The sequence below is a fragment of the Cynocephalus volans genome, chromosome 10 (assembly GCF_027409185.1).
Source record: "Cynocephalus volans isolate mCynVol1 chromosome 10, mCynVol1.pri, whole genome shotgun sequence".
Taxonomy (NCBI): domain Eukaryota; kingdom Metazoa; phylum Chordata; class Mammalia; order Dermoptera; family Cynocephalidae; genus Cynocephalus; species Cynocephalus volans.
This window is the reverse complement of record NC_084469.1, coordinates 133,022,319-133,046,942: the sequence shown is the minus strand read 5'-3', so window position 1 is coordinate 133,046,942 and position 24,624 is coordinate 133,022,319. Positions and strand designations below refer to the sequence as shown.

The 24,624-nt window shown below is 42.7% G+C and overlaps 1 protein-coding gene across 1 annotated transcript in view; it reads right to left on the bottom strand.

Moving 5' to 3' along the window:
* The window catches only part of CMTM4 (CKLF like MARVEL transmembrane domain containing 4), a 71,593-nt gene extending 66,898 nt beyond the window's left edge, over nt 1-4,695 (bottom strand). The window contains exon 1 of the mRNA XM_063110981.1: nt 4,510-4,695. Coding sequence (XP_062967051.1) covers nt 4,510-4,695 — 186 coding nt within the window. The remainder of the gene's footprint in view (nt 1-4,509) is intronic.
* Between the last annotated feature and the right edge of the window lie 19,929 nt (nt 4,696-24,624).

Here is a 24,624-nt window from a genome sequence, read left to right as displayed (position 1 = left end):
TACATATGGCTGGATTTGATTTCCTAGTATTTTGTTGAGGATTTTTGGGTCTGTATTCATGAGGAATATTGGTGTGTAGTATTCTTTTCTTGAACTGCCTTTGATTTTATAAAATAGATGTGTACTCTATACTTAACACTCTTTTCTGGGGTCTTAGATGATAATTTCACTATTTTTAATTATCATAAAAACTTATGAGTAGTTGTAACTTTGCTTTTCTGCTAGAATTTATTTGATTCCAAGTCCTTGATCAGGAAAACAACTCCTACAGTTAATCTTCTTAAGGGAAAATGGGACTGTTTTACAGGGAGCCTCATTACACCCTAGTGAAACCCACTACTTCACCCACCATCACATGCGTGCATATGCATATCTTCAGTGATAGGCTGGAGCCAGGAGTACAAAGAAATCTTCAGTACTAAACAAAATGCAGAATCCTTCATAGTTTGACAAGGGTCATTTTGTATTTACCTGGGACCAAGCTGTGCCTGGTCATTTGACCCGCTCTTAAGAATCAGGAAACCAAGTCCAACCCCAGTGAACCTCGGTTGAACCAGCCCCTCCAACACAGTTGAGGGGATTTGGGACTGATAAGCTCAGTGCTGAGTCCTATAACCAGTAGTTTATCAAGGCTGCAGGTCTGTAAACATGGCTATTTTTATGCTGTGTATGGTTCCTATAATTTATTTTCCTACTGGATTTTAGTAAAAATCCAGTGTTTTACTGCCCCACCCCAGTACATCCTCCAGAGAGCAGCAACAGGTCAGGGATTGCATTGACTGGCTTGATATAAAAAACTGATGAGGTTACCACCAAATAAAAGATATACCTTTACCCAACCCTGAAATGCAAATACCCAGATTTGTCTTTAGAGTTTTATCTAAGAAAACACCTATCAAACATTAACCCCTTAATTCTTACAATTCCTAAAATGCTCAGTCATTACCACTCACATTCTACCACTGAGGAAGCCAGATGTGATGGGGTTAAGAGATTTCAAGATCAGCAGAACTAAAATTTTAATTTAAACATCTCCTATCACCCATCTTTTGTTAGAAAAAGCCCTAAACAAATGCACTGTCAGAAGGTCAACTGGGAAGAGCTCAAGAATGGTACCTGAATCAAGTGAGGAGTCTTTTTGGAACTGAAATGCCTTTGAGAAGGCCCATCCCCCTCATTCATGAAAGTGGACAGGCCTGTCTGATGAGGAACCTGGCACGACACAGGAGCTGCACACCTAGGAACAGCACACTGCCCACCGAGAAATCCAAACCCTTACAAGTCTATCATTTCAACATTGGAAAAACTCAATGGCAACTCTGAAACCAGACTGTCTAGGTTCAAATCTCATCCCCGACACACACTAGCCATGTGATCTTGAGCTACTCAAACTTCTGTTCCTCAATTTCCTCATCCATAAAATGGGGATGACAATAGCAGAGTAAGCACCCACTAAATGATGCCTACTGTTACTATTCAAAAAGTCTTGTCCAATCCAGGACCTGTTCTCACATCATGGCATATATGCCTACCCCACTCCCATCCCAAGAGTTAAAATTCTGCTTCCAACCAAGTTGACAAAAATAATAATAATAATAAAAATAACAAAATAATAAGCGAAAGCAAAAAGTAAAAGGTCTACATTAACTATTTAATTAAATGGTGCCTGGGAGCTAAAAATCAATAAGCTCATACAGATTTCACACTCCTAAGGAGAAAGAAGGTAACTTACATGTTGTCTAAACCAACTTTTTTCACAAAAAGTGCATATTTATTGTTTGATGTAACCACAGTAGACATTCTCTCCAGCTAAGACAGTTTTAAAAGATAATCTATAAAACTGCACTGATTAATTTTCATAAAATTTCAGACTAGTTTTACTATCAAATAACATTCCATTTAAAATATCAGTTTAGTAACACCACGGTCAAGGGTTCATTCAGATTGCCTTACCGGCCAGTGGCAAATAAACAAATTAAATTATAATAAGTTAACGTAAATCATCAGGAAGTAAACTATCTTTAATTCAAATACATAATTATGATTTTGGGGGTGATATTTTCACCAAGTTTCTTTAGAGACAAGAAATATTTATTAGCAACAATGATAGCTAACATTTATTACACACTAATGCTTACTCAGCTAGGTACTAATTTTTACATATTACCTCATTCTCTTAATCCTTTGAGGAAGGTATAGACTTATTTTACAGAAAAATCTCAGTTCAAGATTGACTATTAATGGTACTGACAGCTGATTACCACCTGTGCAAGTTTTTACCACTAAAACAATATAAAAATCTCAAACTTTAATGTACATGTGGTGATTCTGCATTTCTAGCAAGCTCTCAGGGGATGGCAATGTTGCTGGTCTGTGGACCATACCTGGAGTAGCAAAAGATCTACAGGTTGCAACAGGCCACAGACCACAAAAAAAGTCTATAAAAACTAAAGATTTTTAAAGTCAAATTTTCCTCAAAAATCACAGAATTAGAACTTATTCATATATCTTGATGACTCTGAGCTTTGTAACATCTTAAAACTATCTTCATAACGATTTCTTGTTTTCCAGTTTAGAGTTCAATTTTTTTAAAGTTTGGGGGGGTCCCCATTAAAAACCCTGATTTTTGTCAAGGCTGAGCCGTAATGTACATGGAAAACCATTTCAAGTTGCCATATATTTCAAGTGGGTACCTTTCCTTCATCGCCCACACATAACCTCTCACTGTCTGAATTCTACAGATTAAACAAATGGAAGTTAGGGGTGGGCCCCAAAATTCTTCCAGATTAAAAGTAAAGCTCTACAACAAAATATTACCTTACCAAAAGGTAACGATAAATACTACTGGTTTCTATCCCTGGCCTTAGGTGACAAAGTCCCAGCAATGAGGTGATAATTAACACTTTGTACAAACTATTAGATTTCATTTCTTTTACAAGATCCTTTGAGAGGCAAGTTAGTTTGCCAGTGGCAAGTTCTATTTACTTTCAAAAGTCCACATAGTAAACAAAGCAAGGAACTTGATAAGGCCTGGTGTTCTACCAGAGTCCAAGTTCCCACTCTGCTCCTATTCATCTGTGATTATCTGTACTGTGCTAAAACACTGGTTAGCTGCCTCTTTTAAAAGACAATTACACGCCTTACCCCACCTCCTAGATTTTCTTTGCTAACAGCAGTGCCTAATTGCAGAACCAATACATCTTTGAGAACATTCCAGTTTACTAGATAAGGACAGTTTAAAATTCTAAAGACAGAAAACCTGTTCCATTCGTCTTTCCTTAAAGCTCTCCAAAAATACACTCCAGCAATCAGCAGCAGAGCAAGCCTTTCACCCAGGAGGGAGAAAAGAGTCTATGATTCTGCAATTTACAAACACCAGAACCTTTACTTAAAGAGTGTCCACACATTATATTATTCCCAGGGAATGTTTCTGCACTCAGGTAAACACTAGAGGACCAATGCTTACCAGAAGACCAAGAAACAAAATGCACATACATTGCAGCTCGGTGCAAATGGCTTCTCTGGCTTAGAAGTCTATAAAGTTTTGAGGAAGGCCTACTTGTGACAAGGAATATGGGGGACGCACAGGTTTTTCTGAACTGGAGCATGCTCTGTCCACAACAGAACTAAGCAAATGCCCAGAGAGGCCTGTTACAAAACCACAAAACAGGAACAGATCTGACAGACCCCTGCCCTAAACACCCTGGAAGCTAAAAATAAGGACCCTGAGAAACAAGCTCTACTATGGACAAATCCAACAGAAGTTCTCTGTTTCTGTTACCTCCAAAACTGGCTGCCCTCCCAGAGTGATTTAACTCTGGGTACCAATTGGGCAGTGCCAGCCACTGTGCTGGGGCAGAGGAGTCCGGGTTGCCAATTCCGTCTTCTAGGCTAATTAGGAGGACTCAAACCTCTGCAGTGTAAACTGGACTTTGTGGGCAGATGGGGGCTCCCCCACTGCATCTGGACTACATGCCTCCATTCAACAAATATTTACTGAACGCCTACCATATGCCCAGCACCCTCCCAGGCGCCAGGGAGGAAATCAAGCCACAGTCCCCAATTTCTGGGGTAGGGACAAACATGGACCCCAGGAGGTTGTGGGGGCCCCGAAAACCCGCCACAAGTTTCTAAAACCAGTAGTACCCGGGGGCATGACCTCCAGGGCTGGGCTTCGCGCACCTCCAAGCGCAGTAATGAAACGGTCTCCGGTGAGCGCAGGCGGGAGTGAACAGGTAGGCCCCGGGGCAGGTGTTCAGGTAGGAGGCGCACACCTGAGGCTGCCGGGCTGGAAAAGGCAGGCTCCGGCCGAGGGCGGGTACCAACGGAAGGCGGGAGGACGGCCCGGGGACCCCAAGAGGCAGAGGGAGTGCGAAGAGCGGGGGTCTGGCCCCAGGAAGGGGTAGGCGGCGGAGGCCAGCCGGGCCTGCACCCCCGCAGCGGGAGCGGGGAGGGAGGGCGCGCGGCTAGGCCGCCCGCCGGGCACCTGGAGCCCCGCCCGGCACCTACCACTTGGGCGACCTTGAGGCGGCCGAGCGCGCCGCGCAGGTAGTCGGGGTCGCAGCGCAGGCCAGCCAGCCCGCGCCGCTGGCTCACCGGCTCGGTGGTGGGCTGGTACGGGCTGCTGGCGCCCGAGATCATGGAGGTGCTCGAGGCCTCGCCCTCGAAGCCGTCCAGCTCCTCGCCGCTCCGCATGCTGCCGCCCGGCCCGGGCCGCCTCACGCGGCCGGCTCCCGGCGCCAGGAGCGGGCGGGCTCAGCGGGGTCGCTGCATCACCGCCGCCACCGCCGCCTGACTGGCCGCGCCCGCCCCGCCGTCGCCGCCTCTGCGTCCGCCGCCCGGCTGCGGCCGCAGATCGGCCCGCTCAGGCTCGGCTCCCGCCGCCTCGGCAGCGGAAAGGGAGGGAGGCGGGAGCGGACAGAGAGGGAAGGAGGCGGGAGCCGGCGCGCCGGGCCGGGAGGGGGCGGGGCGAGTACCCACCAGCCCGCCGCTCGGCGGCGCTCCGCGGCTCGGGGAGGCGAAGGTGGCGGGGCCGCGCCGCGGGCCGGGGGGGCGGGGCGGGCGCCGTCTCTTCAGGCCCCGCCCTCGGCCCCGCCCTCACCTGCGCCGCGCACCGTGGCCGAGACGAGGGCGGCAGACGGGCGCTGGCACCCCGTCACGCTATGGAGGGGTCTAGGAAAGGGGACTTGAGGACCGGGAGGAATGGGGACTGAGGACAAGGTCGACGTGGACTTAGGGGGCATGAAGTTGCCTTTCTTGGGAGCTGCCTCAGTGTCTCCTTTGGAGAAAGTGGTAGGGTAGGGACTTCTCGGGTGAGGGACAAGATGGGCTGCGCCACCTCGGCGCCCGGAACAGTGCGTGGCCGAGGGTGGGCCTGACTCGGACTGTTTGACAAGAGGGGGTATATCTCTGGGCTCACACGCTGGGCTCCCTGCAACAAACCAGGTCTGAGGCCAGGGGCGGAGCGGGGAAGGGGTGAGGAGTCGGGGTTAGTACAGAGTATGCACCTCAGACACAGTACCACTGTTAAGTCCTGGACCCACCCGCCTGACCGAGGAAGGGCGATAGCACACGGTAGGCACTCGGTGACTAACGTTAGTTTCCTCTCTTAGCTGAAGTTTTCTGTCTCGGTCTATGCATCAAGTCAGGTTAAACAGAGACTTTGCCCAGAAGGGTATTAATTAGGGACGAATTAGCAATTCAAATGTGAAGGCTAATTTTAAGCTTAAGTAAAACATTGACTTTCTAAGAATTGTTGCTTTGATATTGAACCCTGTCACACCACAAATATCGTGAGCTTCCTGTGCTGTAGGCACGGAGCAAGGCACGTGAATGTGTTCTTATTACGTTATTTTACAGGCTAGGGGATGAGGCTCCAGAATGGAAATGGCTTGTTCAAGGTCACACAGTTAACTGGTGGGCAAAGCCCAGGTTTCAACTGTTTTCAAAGACAGGAAGGACAGTGACTCTAATTAATACTTTATTCTACCAACAAATATTTTGGAGCATTTACTATGTGTTAAGCAACATGCTAAGTTAAAGGTGACAGGTTGAATGGTTGGATATAGGCTTTAGCCTCTACTGCACTCTCTCAAAATCCCAGTGAAATGATAGTTATGGGGATTTATTTTTCTAAGGGCAGAAAACCACAGGGACAAAGAATGGGAAAGGAGATAACAGCAACAAAATGTGGGAAACTGAAAAGTAAATCTGACTTAGCAGATCCAAGAAAGCTAACCCCTAAGCTGGCAGTGGGAAAGGCTGAAATGCAACCCAGTTTCTATCACAGAACAAAGGGCTCAGGAATGGGCAGCACCAAGTACATCTATAAGTAGGGAGTGAAGATAAGAATAAAAAAATATAAGATCAATTGAAAGTCTTTTAAAGAAGCAATTGGATCCCTAGATCCCTTCCCATGTCCATCTCCCAAGACTGGAGTTTTATTCTCTGGAGAAGGTAAAACAGAGGGTCTCTTCGCTAAAGATCACTAGGCACAGTTGAGGGCAGGGCAGGAGCACCATACTGAAAACTGAGGTAGATTAAGTGAAAGTTTGTTTACTGGATGTTAAGACCCCCAGACTTGTTTCCTTACATAATGGTAGCCAAGACCTCTACACCCTCTCTAGAGAATATGAGTAGCCCAAAAAGAAAGACCTAAAGACACTGACAATGGAAGTTCCTGAAGCTACAGCCCAGCCAGATCACCTGACACTCCCACAGTTGAGAAATCTCAACACAGGTACAGAGCTTCCAATGAGCTTTTTAAGGCTTTACTTTGAAACATGAATGACAGCTAAGAGTCACCAAACATTTGAGAAAAACCTATAATATAGTAGGCAGAGGTCAAAACAAAGAAGAAAAAGCACTGGGAGGAAATAAGATATGTCATTAAATGTTTACACATCTATACAAATACATACATTATATATCATTTTATATACTGTTTATGTGTATATGTATTATTAGTATTTTCAGAGAAAATAAGATGATATTGTAACCATAAAAAGTGTAGAATAAGATACTACCAAAAAGGAATATTTACGGAAAAAAAAAAAAACTCTTAGACATGCATATGAAAAGATGCTCAATGTCATTAGTCATATTAGTCATTAGGGATATGCAAATCAAAACCATTTTACACCTACTAGGATAACTATAATAAGAAAAACAGAGGGCTGGCCAGTTAGCTCACTTGGTTAGAGTATGGTGCTGATAGCACCAAGGTCAAGGGTTCAGATTCCCATACCAGCTAGCCACAAAAAAAAAAAAGAAAGAAAGAAAAACATAAAATTACAAGGGTTGGTGTGGATGTGGAGAAACTGGAACCCTCATACATTATTAGTGGGATTACAAAATGGTGCAGCCACTGTGTTAAACAGTTTGTCGCTTATTCAAACAGTTACATAGAATTATCAAATGACCCAGCAATTACTCTCCTAGTTATATACCGAAAAGAATCGATAACAGGTGCTCAACAAAAACTTGTACACGAATGTTCATAGCAGCACTATCCACCATAGCCAAAAGGTGGACACAACCCAAATGTCTCTCAATTGATAAATGGATAAACAAAATGTGGTATAACCACATGATGGAATATTATTTAGCCATAAAAAGGAATGAAGTGCTAATATGTGCTGCAACACTGGATGAAGATGACCACTGGAAACATGTTAAGTGAAAGAAGCAAAAGACCACATATAATATTATCTCATTTATATGAAATATCAGGAATAGGCAAATCCATAGAGAGAAAAAGCAGATTAGTGTTTGCCATAGGCTGCAGGAGGGACAATGGAGAATGACTACTTCTATTTAGGTGATGAAAAAGTTCTAGAACTAGAGAGTAGTGATGATTACACAACACTGAATGTACTTAATGTCATTGAATTGTACACTCAAAGTGGTTAAAATGGTAAATTTTATGTACTTTACTACTACATATATATATTACATACATACCCTTGAATATTAAATAATATGAAAGAAAAAAATTAAAAATTCAATAGAAGAGTTAAAGAAAATCTCACAGGAAATACAACCAAAGGACAAAGACATGGAAAATGAGAGAAAAGATAAGAAAATGAGAGGAAGAGTCCGAATGAATAATAGAATAATAAGATTTCCATAAAGTTAGAACAGAGAAAATGGAGTGAAGAAAACATAAAATGGTAATTCAATAACATTTTCCAGAACCAAAGGACATGAGTTTTTGATTTAAAGGATCTGCCGGTGCCCCACACAGAGAATGAAAATGGACCTGCACCCAGGCCCATCAAACCCCTGGGACAAAGAGAAGATCCTTAAGGTTCCAGAGAGGTACAAAACAGATATCATTATAAAGGATCAGGAATCAGAAAGGCATCAGACTTCTCCACAGCTACTTTGGAAACTACAAGAAAGTGGAGCAAACCCTTCCACATTCTGAGGAAAAATAATCCCCACCTAGAAGTGTAGTTCCAACTGAATATAAATCAATTATGAGGCTGATGAAAGACTCTTTGGGATGTGCAAAGATGCCCTCTGTCTCTTTCTCAGGAAGCTACTGGAGGAGGACACCACCAAAACAAGGATTTAAACCAAGGAAACAGAGGACATGAGATCCAGGAAGGGGTGAATGCCGTGTAAGAGGTGATGGGGCTCCCTAGGGTGAAGTGGCCGTAGCCACTATGCAGCAGGGCTAGGGGCTAACCAGCCCAGAATTGAGCAGCCAGAGGCCTTGAGAGAGATTTTTTCAAGTGAAATTAAGAATTAAGAATACAGAAAAATACATAGTTTGGCTATGGTTTTGAGATAAATACATAGAAAACTAATCAAATATTCATATTTATTAACTACAGGGTAAATAAAATGTCTAGAAAAGGAGAAGTAAGTATGGTTAACTACATGGCTCAGCTGTGAATAGTATCTGCATAATTATAATGTAAATAATGAATACTGATCTAACCAAAAGTACACAACCATATTAAGAGAGGACAGGGGACAGAAAGAATATATGTGTGATAGGGAGAAGGGGAGGGTGGCCAAGACACCTAAACATTCATCATCCATCGTGGGAGATCAGTAGATGCTTAAAACTGAAAAATCAAGAGGTAGCAGTATGTGCATGTTAGTTAGAAATATAAATACAAAACGATAAGTTAAAAGAGTTAAAAACTGTTGCCTCTGGGGAGCAAGAAATGTAATGGGGGTTATAGGCCTTGTAGAACTATTTAATTCTCTCAACTATGTTTACATATAACTTTGATAAAAATAAAAGCTAAATTAAAAACTATTTTTGAAAAAGGAATTCAGGAGTTGGTGGTAAACAATGGAGTGCAACAACTGAAACCAATAAATACAACAGAATATGTGCTCAGTGTTGCTGGGTGGGATGGGATGGGGGGTGTTTATGACGGTATGAGAATCTACAACAAAAAGATTTAATTGAATCTGTGGGTCAGAATTTCAGCTGGGATCTAAACTATGAACACCACTTAGCTAGGCAAAAGGATGGTGAGGGTTCGTGGAAAAGTATTCCGGGCAGAGGGAACAACATGCGCAAAGGCCCAGAGACAGACAAAAGCAAGGCACATTGAAGAGACTCGAGTGCAGAATTCAAGGGGAGGCAGACTGGCAGACAAGACCTAAAGCTGAAAGGTAGCCCACGGCCAGTCCCTACAGGGCCTTGTGGGCCATGTAAGAGGGTGGGCTCTAAACAGGAGTGTTTAGCATGAGAGTGGCCCAGTGAGGCCTGCCTTTTAGGATGCTCTCTGGCTTTAGTGCAGGGTATGGATTGAGCAGAAACAAGATTGGAGGCTTCCCTCCAGTACTTATTAACTGTTCTCTGTTCCTGGACACTAGCCTAAGTTTATTTTTAGTTCCAGGGACAGACTCAAAATTTTCTCTTCTGGTTTTTCAACAGAAGTTCACAGACTTCCAAAGGGCACTGTTGGGAATCCCACATGGATCCTTAAATAGTAGACAAAACCTGGTATTATGGTGCCTTCCTCAGTGTTAAATTGTAATACATGCTCAGTCCCTAGCTATAGTTGTGTCTCTGGGAGTCTCTGAGTGCTGAAGACAAAATCAAGACAAAAAATGATAGAAAGGTGGGCAGCCTTTGGACAGGTCCCTGAGTTCCAGGGTCTGGTCCACATAGCCAGGGTTGGCTCAGGGCAACCAGACTCAGAAGAGACTGATGAAAAAGCCAGATGCTACTTTTTTTTTAAACCAGTCAAATTTAGCAGTGGGGAGTTGCATACCAACTTTAGTGACAATAATGTTTTTTTTTTTTTTTTAAAGATGACCGGTAAGGGGATCTCAACCCTTGGCTTGGTGTTGTCAGCACCATGCTCAGCCAGTGAGCAAACTGGCCACCCCTATATAGGATCCGAACCCGTGGCCTTGGTGTTATCAGCACCGCACTCTACCGAGTGAGCCACGGGCCGGCCCGACAATAATGTTAATAAGTTCTGATAACCCACTTCCATCAGATCAGTTAGATGCTACTTTATTAATTGCTGCCAGATAGACTGCCAGAATGCTAATTCTTACTCAGACCTTGAACTTGTCCTGGAAGAGCTGCTCAGGGCAGCCAGATGATGCGGCTGGATACTTCTTGCATGCAGACAAGCTTGGGCCTCAGGAGGCTAGGGTTCCTGCCCAGGGTCTTTTACAACAGGATCTTTCTCACCCCAAGCAGTGCTTGGGCATAACAAGTTCCTTAGCATTGACCCTTTTCTCTGCAATCCCACCGGGTCAGTACCTGTCTGTTCTTCAGACTATACTCAAGTTACAGCATCCTTAGATACAGGCTGTTCACCAGGATACTTCGATTCACCTGGGTTGGGTTTGGCCTCTTCCCAAGTCCCTCCGCCTCTCATTCAGCCCTGGGCTTGGCTCTCTCTCAGGACAACCACCTCCAGTCTGAGGATCCTTCATTGTACCCCTACGCCAACCCCATAACCACTGACCTCACTGAGCATCAGGACTCATAGAGAGTCCTAACTTCAAAAGCATTGGTCCTAGAAGGAATTTAGATTCTAAATTCCATGAAGGCCTGGCAGCAAAACACCTTCCAAACTGTGGTCCCTGCATGTTCTGTCCCTGGAGGCAGTGCCTGGTCATGTGAGGAGAGAGGGCTTTGCACTTTGTTTCATTACTTACTGAGGCCTCTCCCCAGTGCATTCCTGCGAGTGCTGGGGGTGGGGGTAGCTTTTCCTGTAACTTCATTTCAGCCATAGAGCTAACCTACTACTAGTTTTAATAGACTCAGTAATTAGTAGGAGCCCTAAGAGAGTTCCATCTCAAACAGAAAAATATAGACAGTGGTGGTAGAAGATTTCAAGCATGAGACTTTATCTTAATAATAATCGATATTAAGCATGAACCAAATACACAAGACAATTTTATATTTAATGTTTCAAGACTAACAACTTCGTTTGAAATGATACTACTTCTAGCAGGCCTTTTAAAGAAAGGTATCTGTATAAAGTCCTTATGTTAGGTTTACATTGAAAGATGTAAAAATAAACAAAAACCCCATTTTTGTGTTTGAAAGGAGCCAATGTCCCTGTCCCTCTCCCCTGTGGCAGGACTGTGACCAGACTCCTCCAGCAATGTTCCCACATGCCGGAGGGACAGGCCAGGGCCTGGGTGAAGTTTAGGCAGGAGTGGTTCAAGGGTTAGAGTTAACTGCTGCTTCTGAAAGAACTTGTCCCTTCAGCCAGAAAAATGCTCTCCAAGTCTCCTCTAAAAATAGTGCTCGCTGGGATTTTCCAGTTTGACATTCCTTAGGTTCCTCTGACCAAGGACAACCCGAGCCAATCCATTCTGCGCCCCTAATCGGAGCCTTCAGTAGAATCCACTTTCTGTGGGACCCCAGTTTGTGGTTGCTACCACCTCCAAACCCTGCTGGCACATCAGTGGAGGATTCGCCTACTCAGCAGCTGCCTCCCTTCTCCCTGGCTGCCCTCCACCTTCTCTTCTGCGGCAGAGAAAGGGAAAAGGTTTTCTGGGGAAGAGGCTGAACGTGTGGCCACAAGGATATATGGGAACTGCTTTCACTTTATCTCCAGTACTGGTGTCCATACTGAGCCAAGTGCTGGCTAAACTAACTGTGTAAACCTCAGGGAGCTGCTGAGATAACCAGGAGGCGACATACACAAAGCAAGCATTTGCTGATGCCCCACCTCCATGTGCCATATGGAGCCACAAGGCTGGGGGTGGGAATAATCATGAAACCATGGTGGTCTTCCCAGGATCCATCCCCGGCTTCTAAATATAGTACCCCAACCTTATTCTAAGGGCTGCTCCTCTTCTCCAACATCCACCTCCCTGGACAAGTGATGCCCACACGAAGAATGAGCCACTTATCCAAGAGAGATCAATCATGGTTCCCTTTCACCCTAATGATTGGCACAGGGAGGGTATGGGAACCGAATTGAGCCAATGAAAATCCTACTCTGGGATTTTTCTCTCTAGAATGTAGAGATTCTCAAATTATAATGTACATAGGAATTACAAGGGGTAGATTCTCAGGACCTCCCCTGCAGAGTTTGATGCTTAGGCCTAAGGCCGGGGACAGGAATCTGCTGCTACAAGTGTCTACAGGACTATAAGGCCAGTACAACTGCCTGGGGCAGAAGAGAGCAAGGAAAGCTTCATGGAGCTAAACTGGGTCTTGAAGCTTAAGTAGGAGGTTTATTCAGTATCATGTGATCCTACCAACTGCTCCCGACCTCTTGAAACAGTCTCCTTGCTCAGCATATATGGCCCTAAGCTTTCCTGATTTTCTTCCTACCACTCTGGTTGCTCTTTTTCAGTCACCTTTATGGGCTCAGTGCCTAGAGCTCAGTGTTCCTATCTTCATCTCCTTTCCCATTACTTCAGACCCTTCTCCTGAGGTCCAGCCACTTAAGACCCAACTGCCCAGTAGACGTAATCCTTGAGTGTCCTGAACTCCATGAGGCCAAAATATAACTCATTATCCCTCCCCGGCTCCCCACCCCCTGGGCCACTTCATAAAGGAACTCCTGTTTATTTATGGGGAGAAAAGAGGAAGGAGGAGGGAGGGGGAGAGGAGGAAGAGACACTTTGCACTTATATAGTGCATTCTATGTGCCAGTTACTGTTCTATTTGGTTTTGTTTTCCTATATGAACTTATTAATCCTCAAAACAGTCTAATGAGGAGGGCTTACTCCTGAAAGTTCTGTAGAGTTCAGGCTAGATGTCACCTCATCCAGGAACACCTTCCTGAGTCCTCAGGCTGGTTTAGGTGCTTGTGCCCTGCCTGGCTTCCACAGCCCCTTGCATCAAATTTTTTTTTTTTTTTTTGGTAGATGTCCAGTACAGGGATCGAACCTTGGACCCTGGTGTTATCAGCACTGCGCTCTAACCAACAGAGCTAACCAACCAGCCCCTGTCAAAGTATTTATCACACTGTATTATGACTCACTGTATACCCATCCATATGCTGCCCTTCTAGGCCATGAGCTCCAAGAGGGCAGAGACCTCATTTTTCTCTGGGCCTGGCTCAGGGCTAGATCCATGGTAGGCACAAAAGGGACCATTTGTGGAACAGAGGATTGTACTCACTGGCTGTATAACCTCAGACAAAATGTTAACCTCTGTAGGCTTCAGTTTCCTCATCTGTAAATTGTAAAGAGTTTAGAATTGTGTTTAAGACAAAAGTAAATATTCAGCAAATGTTTACTCATTATCTGTGTCATGATTCTGAACAAGAAAGGCAGGGCAAGGCATTGTAGAAAGAAAAGCCTAAACAAGGGCTCTGACAGAAAGGCCTGAGAGGTTCAGAAAGAGGTGAGCAGTCTGGGTTCTCGTTCAAACATAGTAAGAGGTTAGAAGGGCAGCGACAGGAACAGACAGACAGGAACAGGAGGTTCAGGACAGATCTAAAGGCCCCTGTAGTCAGGGGAGCTATCAGAGTTGTGCTTTGCTCTTTAAGCAGAGGACTAACATGATCAGATTTGGGCAAAAACAAAAAGTACAGATAAATAATTCAAAGTCTTATCTCCTCCTCAGTATCAAATGCATAGTAAAAACACTGTTACCTTGAATAATGTAGAGCCCTTTTAAAGGGAAAAAGGGCCCAAGGACCCCAAGAGTACATGTGTGGATGCCTAGGGGTCTGCAGACTTATTGGGGAAACGCTGGAGCTGCCAGAAATGCCCTAAGAGTTCAAGGAACCACATCTGTGAGCACCTGAGCTAAGCCTTAAAGTAAGGACAGGCCTTAAGTACGTAATCAGAGTGGGCAGCAAAGCATAGCAAGGGCAGAGTCCAGGAGGCCAGGAGATTGTGGGAGGAGGAATGAAAGAGTGGCTAAGGAACATATTTACGGTAGTAGTGGGGTTGGAGAGGTATGGAGGGCCAATGTGAAAGGCCTGAATGTCACACCACTTTCGCTCTGCCATGCATACATGGACAGACTTGAAGGTTGGTTGGCTGTTTTAATTAAATGTATTTAGGGTTCACCGGTTACTCAGCAGTTGGTTAGAGCATGGTGTTATAACACCAAGGTCAAGAGTAGCTTGACCTTTTTTGTGGCTGGCCAATCCCTGGACCAGCCAGCCACAAAAAATTACAAAATTACAAAAAAAAAAAAAAAAAAAAAAAAGTACAGAAAACTTTTTTCCCTGAATTATTTGAGAGTAAGTTGCCAACCAAATACCCCATCACCCTCAGATCAAATACCTTAGGGTTGTATTTTCTGCAAATAAGGTATATTTTCCTCCTTTACCAGAATACACATCAAAATCAGGAAATTATTGACACATTACTACCATCTAAACCTCAAATCCCATTCAACTTTTGCCAAATATCCCTATAATGCCTTTGTAGCAAAATGATGACATTAAGAATCATGGGTGGCCCTTTTTTGCCTTGTCTCTTTAGTCTCCTTCAGATTGGGTCAGTTCCTCAGACCCTCCTAGACTTTCATGACCATAACACTTTCAAATAGTTATTCTATAATTATTTTGCAGAATGTCTTTCAATTTGGGTTTGTCTGATGTTTCTTCATAATTAGATTCTGGTTATACAGTTTTGGCAGAAATACCCCAGAAGTGATGTTGTGTTTTCAGTGCATCCTATCAGGAGGCAGACAATTGCAATTTGTCCCATTACTAATGATGTTCACTTTAGTCAGTTGATTAAGGCTTGTGTCTACCAGGCTTCTCCCCTGTAATATACTCTTTTTTTCCTCTGTAATGAATAAACCTGGGACGATTTTAGCATCAAAATAAATACTGATATTAATAGATTATAACCAATTGAATAAATCATACAATTCGAAGCTATGATGAGGAATTTCGGAATGCTGCATCACACTAAACTTCCAGTTTATTTATTTATATCAATAGAGACTCATGATTTCCTATTTTATTCAATGGGTTACAATCCATTACGATCATTATTTATTTTGATGCTCAAGTTGTCCTTGATTTGGCCAGTGGGCTCCTCTGTCTTTTTGACATGTCTCTATCAATATTTGAGCCCTTTCTATTTTCTGCCACAGATGTTCCAGGCTCATCTTATGCTTTTTCTGTCCTAGCCCTGAAATCAGCCACTTCTCCAAGGAGTACCAATTTATTTTCTTGGAGAACAGTATTTTAGAAATCAAGACCTTGGCACAAGGTATACTCATTGCTATTGGGCTGTTCCTGCTCCCAGGCCCTCTCAGTGCAAAGAAGTGCATTCAAACACAGGCATATGCACACACAGGTTTACATCTAATTTTTTTTTTTTTATATCTGTGTGTGTATGTTGAAAACCATGAAAGCACTGATACCTACAATTCCAATCTAACACCACAAGGTTTCCCAGTTTTCTCTTTTCATTATTTGTATCTCCCTTCTCTGGCAGTGAGAAACCTGGATTTTATCATCCTTCATATATTAACTTACTCAACCAGTGCCCTCTGTATGTAACCACTCTCCCACCCCCACCATCACCCCCCTCCCTGCACAGATGCCTTTGTTACCACATGGCCCCACACTCAACCACGCCACTCTGATTCTGACACCCCGTGCCTTGCTGCTCTACTTCGTATGCCTGCCCTCCTCACCCCACTTAGGCTGATACCCTGTCTCCTCTTCACCTGGAGAGGATAGCCAGAGGTTTGCTCCCACCCAGCTTGGGCTCTGACACGCTGTACCCCTCCCTCTCACATAGGACAATAAGAACAATACCCTCTTCACCCTGCTTGGGCTAAAACTCCATGCCAGGCCATCCTCCCATCCCCACCCATTCACCCTGCTCAGGTTCCAAAAATCTGCCCTGGGTCTCCACAGCTCCCCACTTCACCCCAGGCACAGATAGCTACCATGCTCTGCCCACCTAGAGGCTTTAGGGCCAAATTGTTCAGGGAGAAGAAGAGCCCTACAAAGATTTTTGGTTTTTATTTTGAGGAGAGAGCTGATTGTGGTGTTAGATATCAGATGGCTTGTCTGTTGTTCCCAGACTACCAGCCCTATAGGGACAGAGCAGGGCCTACCTTGTTCACCTATCACCAGCATTTTGAGTGTCACTGATCCATCCCACAGCTCCTTGGAAGAAGGCTATGGTTGCTGAGGAGAAACAAGCAGTAGGTCCAAGGAGGCCACATACTTGAACCACACATTCTGATGCCCACACATGCAGATTGCAGAGAGCTGCCTTGCCTAAGAAATCAGGCAGTTGCCCAGGTGATGGAATTTGTGTGCTGAGAGCTTGTCTGCCCTAAAATAGCTCTCTTACTCAGTGTAAACTAGCAATTTAGTTCTTCAGATTTAAGATGGTGTTTAGCACTGCCCAGGCTGGGGAAAGTATGCAGACTGGGTAGAAGACAGCAAGGCAGCAGCAATGGCACTTAGGGTCTCATTCCCAACTCTGCTCTTGACTCTGTATGACCCCAGCCAAGTAATTTTCCTCCCTGGTCCTATTCGCCCATCTCTAAAGTGGCAATTTCTAAGGTTCTTTCAAGAGCTCAGGTCTATCACACAATTAGTTCAGGGCTGGTTGTTTTGGGACACCGTCTGCACAGTGTACTGCACACTAAGCACACAACTCAATCAATGCATCCAGCCTTCCTGAGGCAGGTGAGGTTCTCCTTCCCACCGTACAGAGAATGCTGAGATTCAGACAGGTTTAAGTTTTGGGACCCGGACTCAAACCCAAGTCTACCTGACTAAGGGGTTCTCAGCTGAGACAGTCCAAGTGTCAGGGCTGGGGCTGTGGCCTAGTTTTCCTATGATGTCAGAGCAGTGCAGGTTCAGCTCAATGCCAGAAATACTTATGGTTCCAAGTGTGGGGAAAACCATCCTGCAGAGTGGCTGGTTGGAGGCTGTGTTTGGTGATGTTTCCCATCAGTAGCAGGGAGGTGTTTGCTGAACTCCCCTTTGTGCCTGGTACTGTGCTACTCATGGGCATCAAAGGAGAAATCTGCTCACAGGGGGCAAAAACTCCCAGAGGTGTCCTACTTATGGCAAAGCCACCAACTTACAGATGTTGATTTCCTCTGGGGCAGGGACAGTAAGGGAGAAGCGAAGATGGTGCAGAAGAGGAAACAGAGAGGCCACAAGCTACTATCAACAGAGTCCAAATCCACAGACATTAACCAAGCCTCAGAAACCCTGAATGTGAATGTTCTCAAAGGGCATTCTATGGAACCTGGAGGATGTCCACAGTCAAAGCCAGACAGGAACTCCACACTCAAGCCCTTCTGCAGTCACACCTACTAGTCATCCATAAAACAAATCAAAACAAAAATGTTTAATATAGTTTAACCTTGAGTCTTCCAAACCTACTTAACCACCTACCACTAGATGATATACTCCAGGAACACACTTTGGGAAACCTGCATTTAGGCTTTTACAAATGGGAAGAGGCCCGTCAAGAGCAAGGCAGCCAGTTAGGTGCAGAGCCTGCACCAGAACTGTGGGCATCCCATGCTACTGCAGCACAAAGAAGCCCTTTGTGCTGTATGCTTGCCTCTTACAGGTCTGCTAGGAGAGTGAATACATCCTTTAAGGGCACAAAGCTACCTGACATTAATTGGAACCTCTGAAATACCTTCTCAACATGCACATACGAGGGGACTTTAATAAGTTTTCATGGAAAATGTGTATTATGAAAAAACTATGCATGGATTTCAAAATTTTTTTTGCACCAAAATAAACTCATACTAACTTGCTTGCTGTAACATGCCTGAATAGGATCTAGTTCGAGGCACTAAGGATAAGACATCAGTTTGAAAAGAACACCTGTTAGAGCAACAGGAATTCTGCTAATATTGAAGCAAGAACAAACATCAAATTTATGGTAAAGCCTGTGGGGAAGAATGGTGAAATCATTGATGCTTTACAAAAAGTTTATGGGACAGTGACCCAAAGAAATCAGCAGTTTACAAATACATAATTCAATGAGACGATGTTGAGGATGAAACCTGCAGTGACAAACCATCACATCCATTTGCAAGGAAAAAATTAACCCTGTCCATGCCTTAATTGAAGAGAACTGACAGCTAGCAGAAACAATTGCCAACACCACAGACATCTCAATTGGTTCAGCTTCCACAACTGACTGAAAAATTACAGTTGAGCAAAGTTTCTGCTCAATTGGTGGCAAAACTATTGCATCCAGATCAGCTACAGACAAGAGCAGAGCTTTCAATGGAAATTTTGAACAAGTGAGATCAAGATCCTGAAGAATTTCTTTGAATAATTGGAACAGGAGATGAAACATGGCTTTATCAGTACAATCCTGAAGACAAAGCACAATCCAAGCCATGGCTACCAAGAGACAGAAGTGGTCCAATCGAAGCTAAAGCGGACTGATGAACAACAAAGGTCATGGTAACACTTCTTTGGGATGCTTCAGGCATTTTGCTTGCTGACTTTCAGGAGGGCCAAAGAACAATAACATCTGCTTATTTATGAGTGTGTTGAGAAAGTTAGCCAAAGCTTTAGCAGAAAAACGTCAGGGAAAGCTTCACCAAAAAGTCCTTCTCCACCAGGACAATGCTCCTGTTCATTCCTCTCATCAAACAAGGGCAATTTTGTGAGAGTTTCAATGGGAAATCATTAGGCATCCACCTTACAGTCCTGATTTGGCTCCTTCTGACTTCTTTTTATTTCCTAATTGGGTTTTTTATTGTTTTCATTTGTTTCCTAACCTTAAAAAGATCTTTAGGGCCGAGCCCGTGGCGCACTCGGTAGCGTGCTGCGCTAGCAGCGCAGCGACGCTCCCGCCGCGGGTTTGGATCCTATATAGGAATGGCCGGTGCACTCACTGGCTGAGTGCCAGTCACGAAAAAGACAAAAAAAAAAAAAAAAAAAAAAAAGATCTTTAAAGGGCACCCATTTTTCTTCAGTTAATAATGTAAAAAAGACTGCATTGACATGGTTAAATTCCTAGGACCTACAGTTGTTTAGGGATGAAATAAATGGCTGGTATCGCTGACAAAAGTGTCTTGAACTTGATGGATGGAACTTATGTTGAGAAATAGTATATATTTTTTATTTTCATATTTTAATTCCTTTTTTTCATGAACTTTTTTAAGTCTCTCATATTTTCTGTATACAAGGTTTAAACAATTACAGTGCTTAGTTTCCCATACACTGCAAAGTTTAATTCCAGGCTAGCATCTGTTAGATGATTCTGAATAGGTCAAAAATGGATCCACAGTAAAATAGTGCCAAATATTTAAAATATCAAGGACAGATGTAATATGCCACAGGCTGCTGACAGATGTACCAAGGCACCCCCCATTCTTTAAAATAAATCGCTCCCTTAAAAAGAAACAGTTTTAAATTGTTGAATTCTTCCCAAAACAAAAATTTAGATGCTTCACATTGTGTTTGCCTTTTCTAGTAGAATTTTAAATAGTTCTTTAAAGATGCTGATTGAGTGGGTGGCTCTGGGGCGAGGCAGGGTGGGGAAGATGGAGGAGCCTGATGATCACACAGGAATGTTAATTCAATTCTATGCAAGAAATATGATCAATTAAATGTTACAGATAAACATTCCACATGAAAATATCTCAACGTTGTCATTTATCTTGAGTTGCTTGATGGAAACAATCAAGAAGCAACACAAAGTTAAATGTTAACAGTTCTGGAAACAATTTTAACTCTACCCACATAGGAATTTCTTAATGAGGTTAGAAACACTTAAAAGGTTAGGCTCCTCCTGTCTGAAGTTCAGTGCAAAGTTGGGGAAGGGACTTATCCTACACAAAATCCTGGTCCCCACTGCTCTGGAATCCCATCCCCACCAATTCTTGGCTTCACAAACCCCTGCTGTCTCAGCACCAGTTTCTCCTCTCCCTTCAGACTGTGAGACTCTCAGCATCAGATCCCAGGAGACATTTCTGGCCTGTCTTAACTGTGGCCTGACTCATTGTGAGCTGGCAGGGTGCACTGTTCATCCTCAGTGGGAGTTTTAGCTTCTTCCTTCCTCCTGCTCTCAACACCACCACTACTGGCCTGTCATCTCTGTCTCCTCCTAGTCAGAACACACCATCTGTGCCTCATCAAGCACTCACAGCATCAAGCCAGTACTTTGAATCCTTTTGGCTATCTGCAGGCCTTGCAGGTCTAAATACCAAATACCACTGTCCTTGCTTCCAGGGTCCAGGGCTCAGTTTTGGCATCCTGTGAGAACTGCACTGGGAATCATCCCTCTAACCTCTGTTTTCTTTAGAGGTGAGATGATATTTAACTGCAAACTGAAATGCCACAAACAAATAGTGCAGGTGTCCGTACAGGCCAGCCACCAAAAAAAAAGAAAAAAAGAGAAGTGTAGGGCCTAAGAATGGAGTTGCTAGAAGAATCTTAATTAGGGACAACTTGCGAGAGGTTTTCAGGGTCAACAATCACACTGAAGACTACCATATACATGAGTACCTCCTCTAATGTTCACAATGACTGAAAAAGAAATCTCCTTTACAAAGATGGAGGAGACCTAAAAGGGTGAAGTTCTCCAATTTTGGTTGTTTTGTTTTGCTTTTTGATCGCTTTCTCAACTATCTAAACTGCACTTGCTTGATTCAAAAGTTAAGAGAGAATGCACCAGGACTGGAACACATTAGAGCCCATGCCCTTCCCAAAATTCTAGCTGCCTCTGTCCATGTGCTCTCCCCACACAGATGTGGCAGGACAGGGAATCCAGTGTGGTTCAGCAGTGTGAAGGCCCTAAGGCAGGTGAACAGGGAGGCCGGCCATCCAGCCTTGCATGCATACTTAGGGACTTTGTACAGGTGAGAGTCTGACTCAGGGCCTGCCAAGAGCCCTTACCAATGGTGATTCCTAAAGCTGTCATGCCTTAAGAGGAAGGTTCTTCCTAGATATGAGAGTGGCAGGCACCTTAATCTGCCTTTCCCAGCAAGTTACCTGCAAATGAAGTCCCTTCCCCCTTTCTGTAGGTGAACTGGCTACTTTCTTTTTGTATACATCCTCTATCTGCCATTTTTGCCTACCTATAAGAGTGACTCCTCTATCCATTATGGCAAGAGAAGGTAGAAAAGAACCTGGACGGAGATGATAGCAGTATTCGTCTCTCAGAGCTGTTGTGAAGATTAAATCAATTTGTATAAAAGATCTAGAGAAGTGACTGGTATATAGCAATCTCTAATGTAAGTACTTGCTATTACAATGTTACTACTAGTATTCAAATAAAACAATGCCCAAAATAAATATTTATTCACCAAATTTTCTAAACTCAATTTTAAGGCAAAATATAACAATAAATTAATAATTTGTACAACTGCTGATAGGCATACAGAACGGTGGAGCCTCTATGGAAGGGACTGTGATATTATCTAACAAAACCTACAGATGTGCACTTACCTTTTGACTAGGTAGACCCACTGCTAGGAATTACCCTGCAAATACATCTCCACAAATAAAAAGCAACATACGCACAAGGCTATTCATTGCAGTATTATACATAATAACACTAGAAACACTAGAAACACACTAAATGCCCATCTATAGGAGAGTGATTGAACAAGACGGTATATTCACACAATTGAGTACTATGAGCCCATAAACAAAAATAAAGTTCTCCATGAACTAACATAAACCAACTTCTAGGTAATATTAACTGAAAAAGTGCATATGGTATGTTCTTTGGAAGGGCCTAAAAGTAACAGGACCCAGTAACATTAAGTATGTCCACAGCCCAGAACTTAGTTTCTAAATACCAATCCCCACTAAAAGCAACCAGGGCTCCTTGGAAAAATGGCTGATTCCAGGTCAGAGGAAGGGAAAATGTAAGGTGAACCTGGAACATCTCTTTGTGCCAGAAAGGACATGCTCAGAGATCAATGGGGGCATGTCAAAAAGTCACAGCTGTATCTGGTAAGAGTCTAGTATCCAGAATATGTAAAGAACTCTAACAACATGACAGTAAAAAGGCAAATAACCTAATTTATAATTATACCCATATATACCTAATCTATAGTTAACATTTTATTGTATATTCTTAATTGGATAGAAAAGAGGAGCTCAAATGCTTTCATCACAAAAAAATGATACATTTTTGCATTGACAAGTATGCTAATTACTGATCATCATACACTGTATTTATGTATTGAAATATAACCCTGTATCCCATAAATATGTACAATCAATATGTGCCAATTAAAAAATAAATAAAAGGAAAAAAGTTCATGGAAAGATTCATATTATCTTTTAATTCTATTTTTCCACAAACTTTTTGAAGTACTCTCATACATTGCACTATTAAGTAGCCATAAAATGAAGAATGTAAATGTATACATACTGAAATGAAATGGTGTTAAAATATTGTTAGGAAGGAAAAAAGCAAGTTCTAGAGACATATGATTAATGTGATAAGATTTTTGTGAAAATATAAAGGACATATGTATAAATATATAAAAAATGTTTGTTTTTCTAGATCTAAAAGTATCCACATCAAACTGCTGACATTGATTACTCCTTGGATAACAGGATTATGGGAAATGTGAATATTTACTTTTTACTTTAGATGTTTGTGATTGTTTGAATTTTTTATAACCAGTATGCATCAATTTGTAAACAAAAGCAAGCAATAAAGATATAAAAATTAATAAAATTTTTTAAAATGAGCAAAGGATTTGAATAAACATTTCTCCACAGAATAAATACAAATGGCCATAAGCACATCAAAAGATGCTCTTCAACATCATTAGTCATTGAGACACCACTTCACACTCATAAGGACGGCTATTATTAAAAAAAAAAACAAAACAGAAAATAAACGTTGGCAATGAAGTGGAGAAATTGGAACCATTAATACACTGCTGGTGGAAATGTAAAATAGTTTAGCTGCTGTGGAAAATAGTCCCAGAAGTTCTTCAAAGAGTTAAAATGGAATTACACATGATCCAGCCATTCCACTCCTAGATATATGCCCAAAAGAAATGAAAACATATGTTCACACAAAAATTTATATACAAATGTTCACAGCGATGTTATAACCAAGTAGATACAACGCAAATGCCCATCAACTGATAAATGGATAAATAATATGTGGTTTATCCATGCAATGAGGTATTATTCAGCCATAAAAAGAATGAAGTACTGATACACACTACAACATGGATAACCTGGACAATATTATGTTTAGTGAAAGAAGCCAGACACAAAAAGGCTACATAATATATGATTACATTTCTATGAAATATCCAGAATAGATAAATCCATAGAGATAAAAAGATTTCTTGTTGTCAGAGAATGGGAAGAAAGAGAAATTGGACTGTTAATAGGTATGGGGTTTCTTTTAAAGGTGATAGAAATGTTCTGCAATTTGATAGTGCTAATGGTTGTACGACACAGTGAATATATTAAAAGCCCCTAAATTGTACATTTTAAAATGGTGAATTTTATGTTGTGGATTATATCTCAATAAAAGGGGGGGGGACACAGCTGGTTGAAGGAGCTCCCTCTGTTCAAACATGGGGCAATTTGAGCATCAAAGAGAATGACAGTTATTAAATTATAATACTTTCCCTTAATGTGATAACTGATTTAGGCAAGGACCAACAGTGGATGCTATAAGCAATAAGTAAAAGGTGCTGAAAACCAATATATTCAATAGTATCAGTCCAGATTACTTGAGAGATCTGAGGGACACCACCTTAGCAAAAAAAGACAAACCTAGCATCACCAATACAGGGATAACCTGATTCGACACATTGGAACACACACAACCTCACTTATGTAGAATGTAGCATTCTTGCAAAAAATGTTTAACCTGAATCAAATCATGAGGAAACAGTAAGACAAATCCAGAATATGAATATTCCTATAAGACAACTGGTCTGGACTCATTGATATATTTATGGGTGAAAAACCCTGATGTTTAAAACTTACTTTAGGGCTGGCCAGTTAGTTAGAGTGTGGTGCTGATAACACCAAGGTCCAGGGTTCGATCCCTGTACCAGCCAGCTGCCAAAAAAAAGGAAACAAGTACTGACGCACAAAAAACAAACAAATATCATAAAACTTACTTTAAATGATTCAGGGGTGAAAGTGTGTGGGTGCACAAGCACATGCATGAGTATGTACTGTGAGAGAGAAAGACAGATGAAGGGAGAGAGATGAAGGGAAAAAGGGAGAAAAAAGAGAGAAAGCAAGC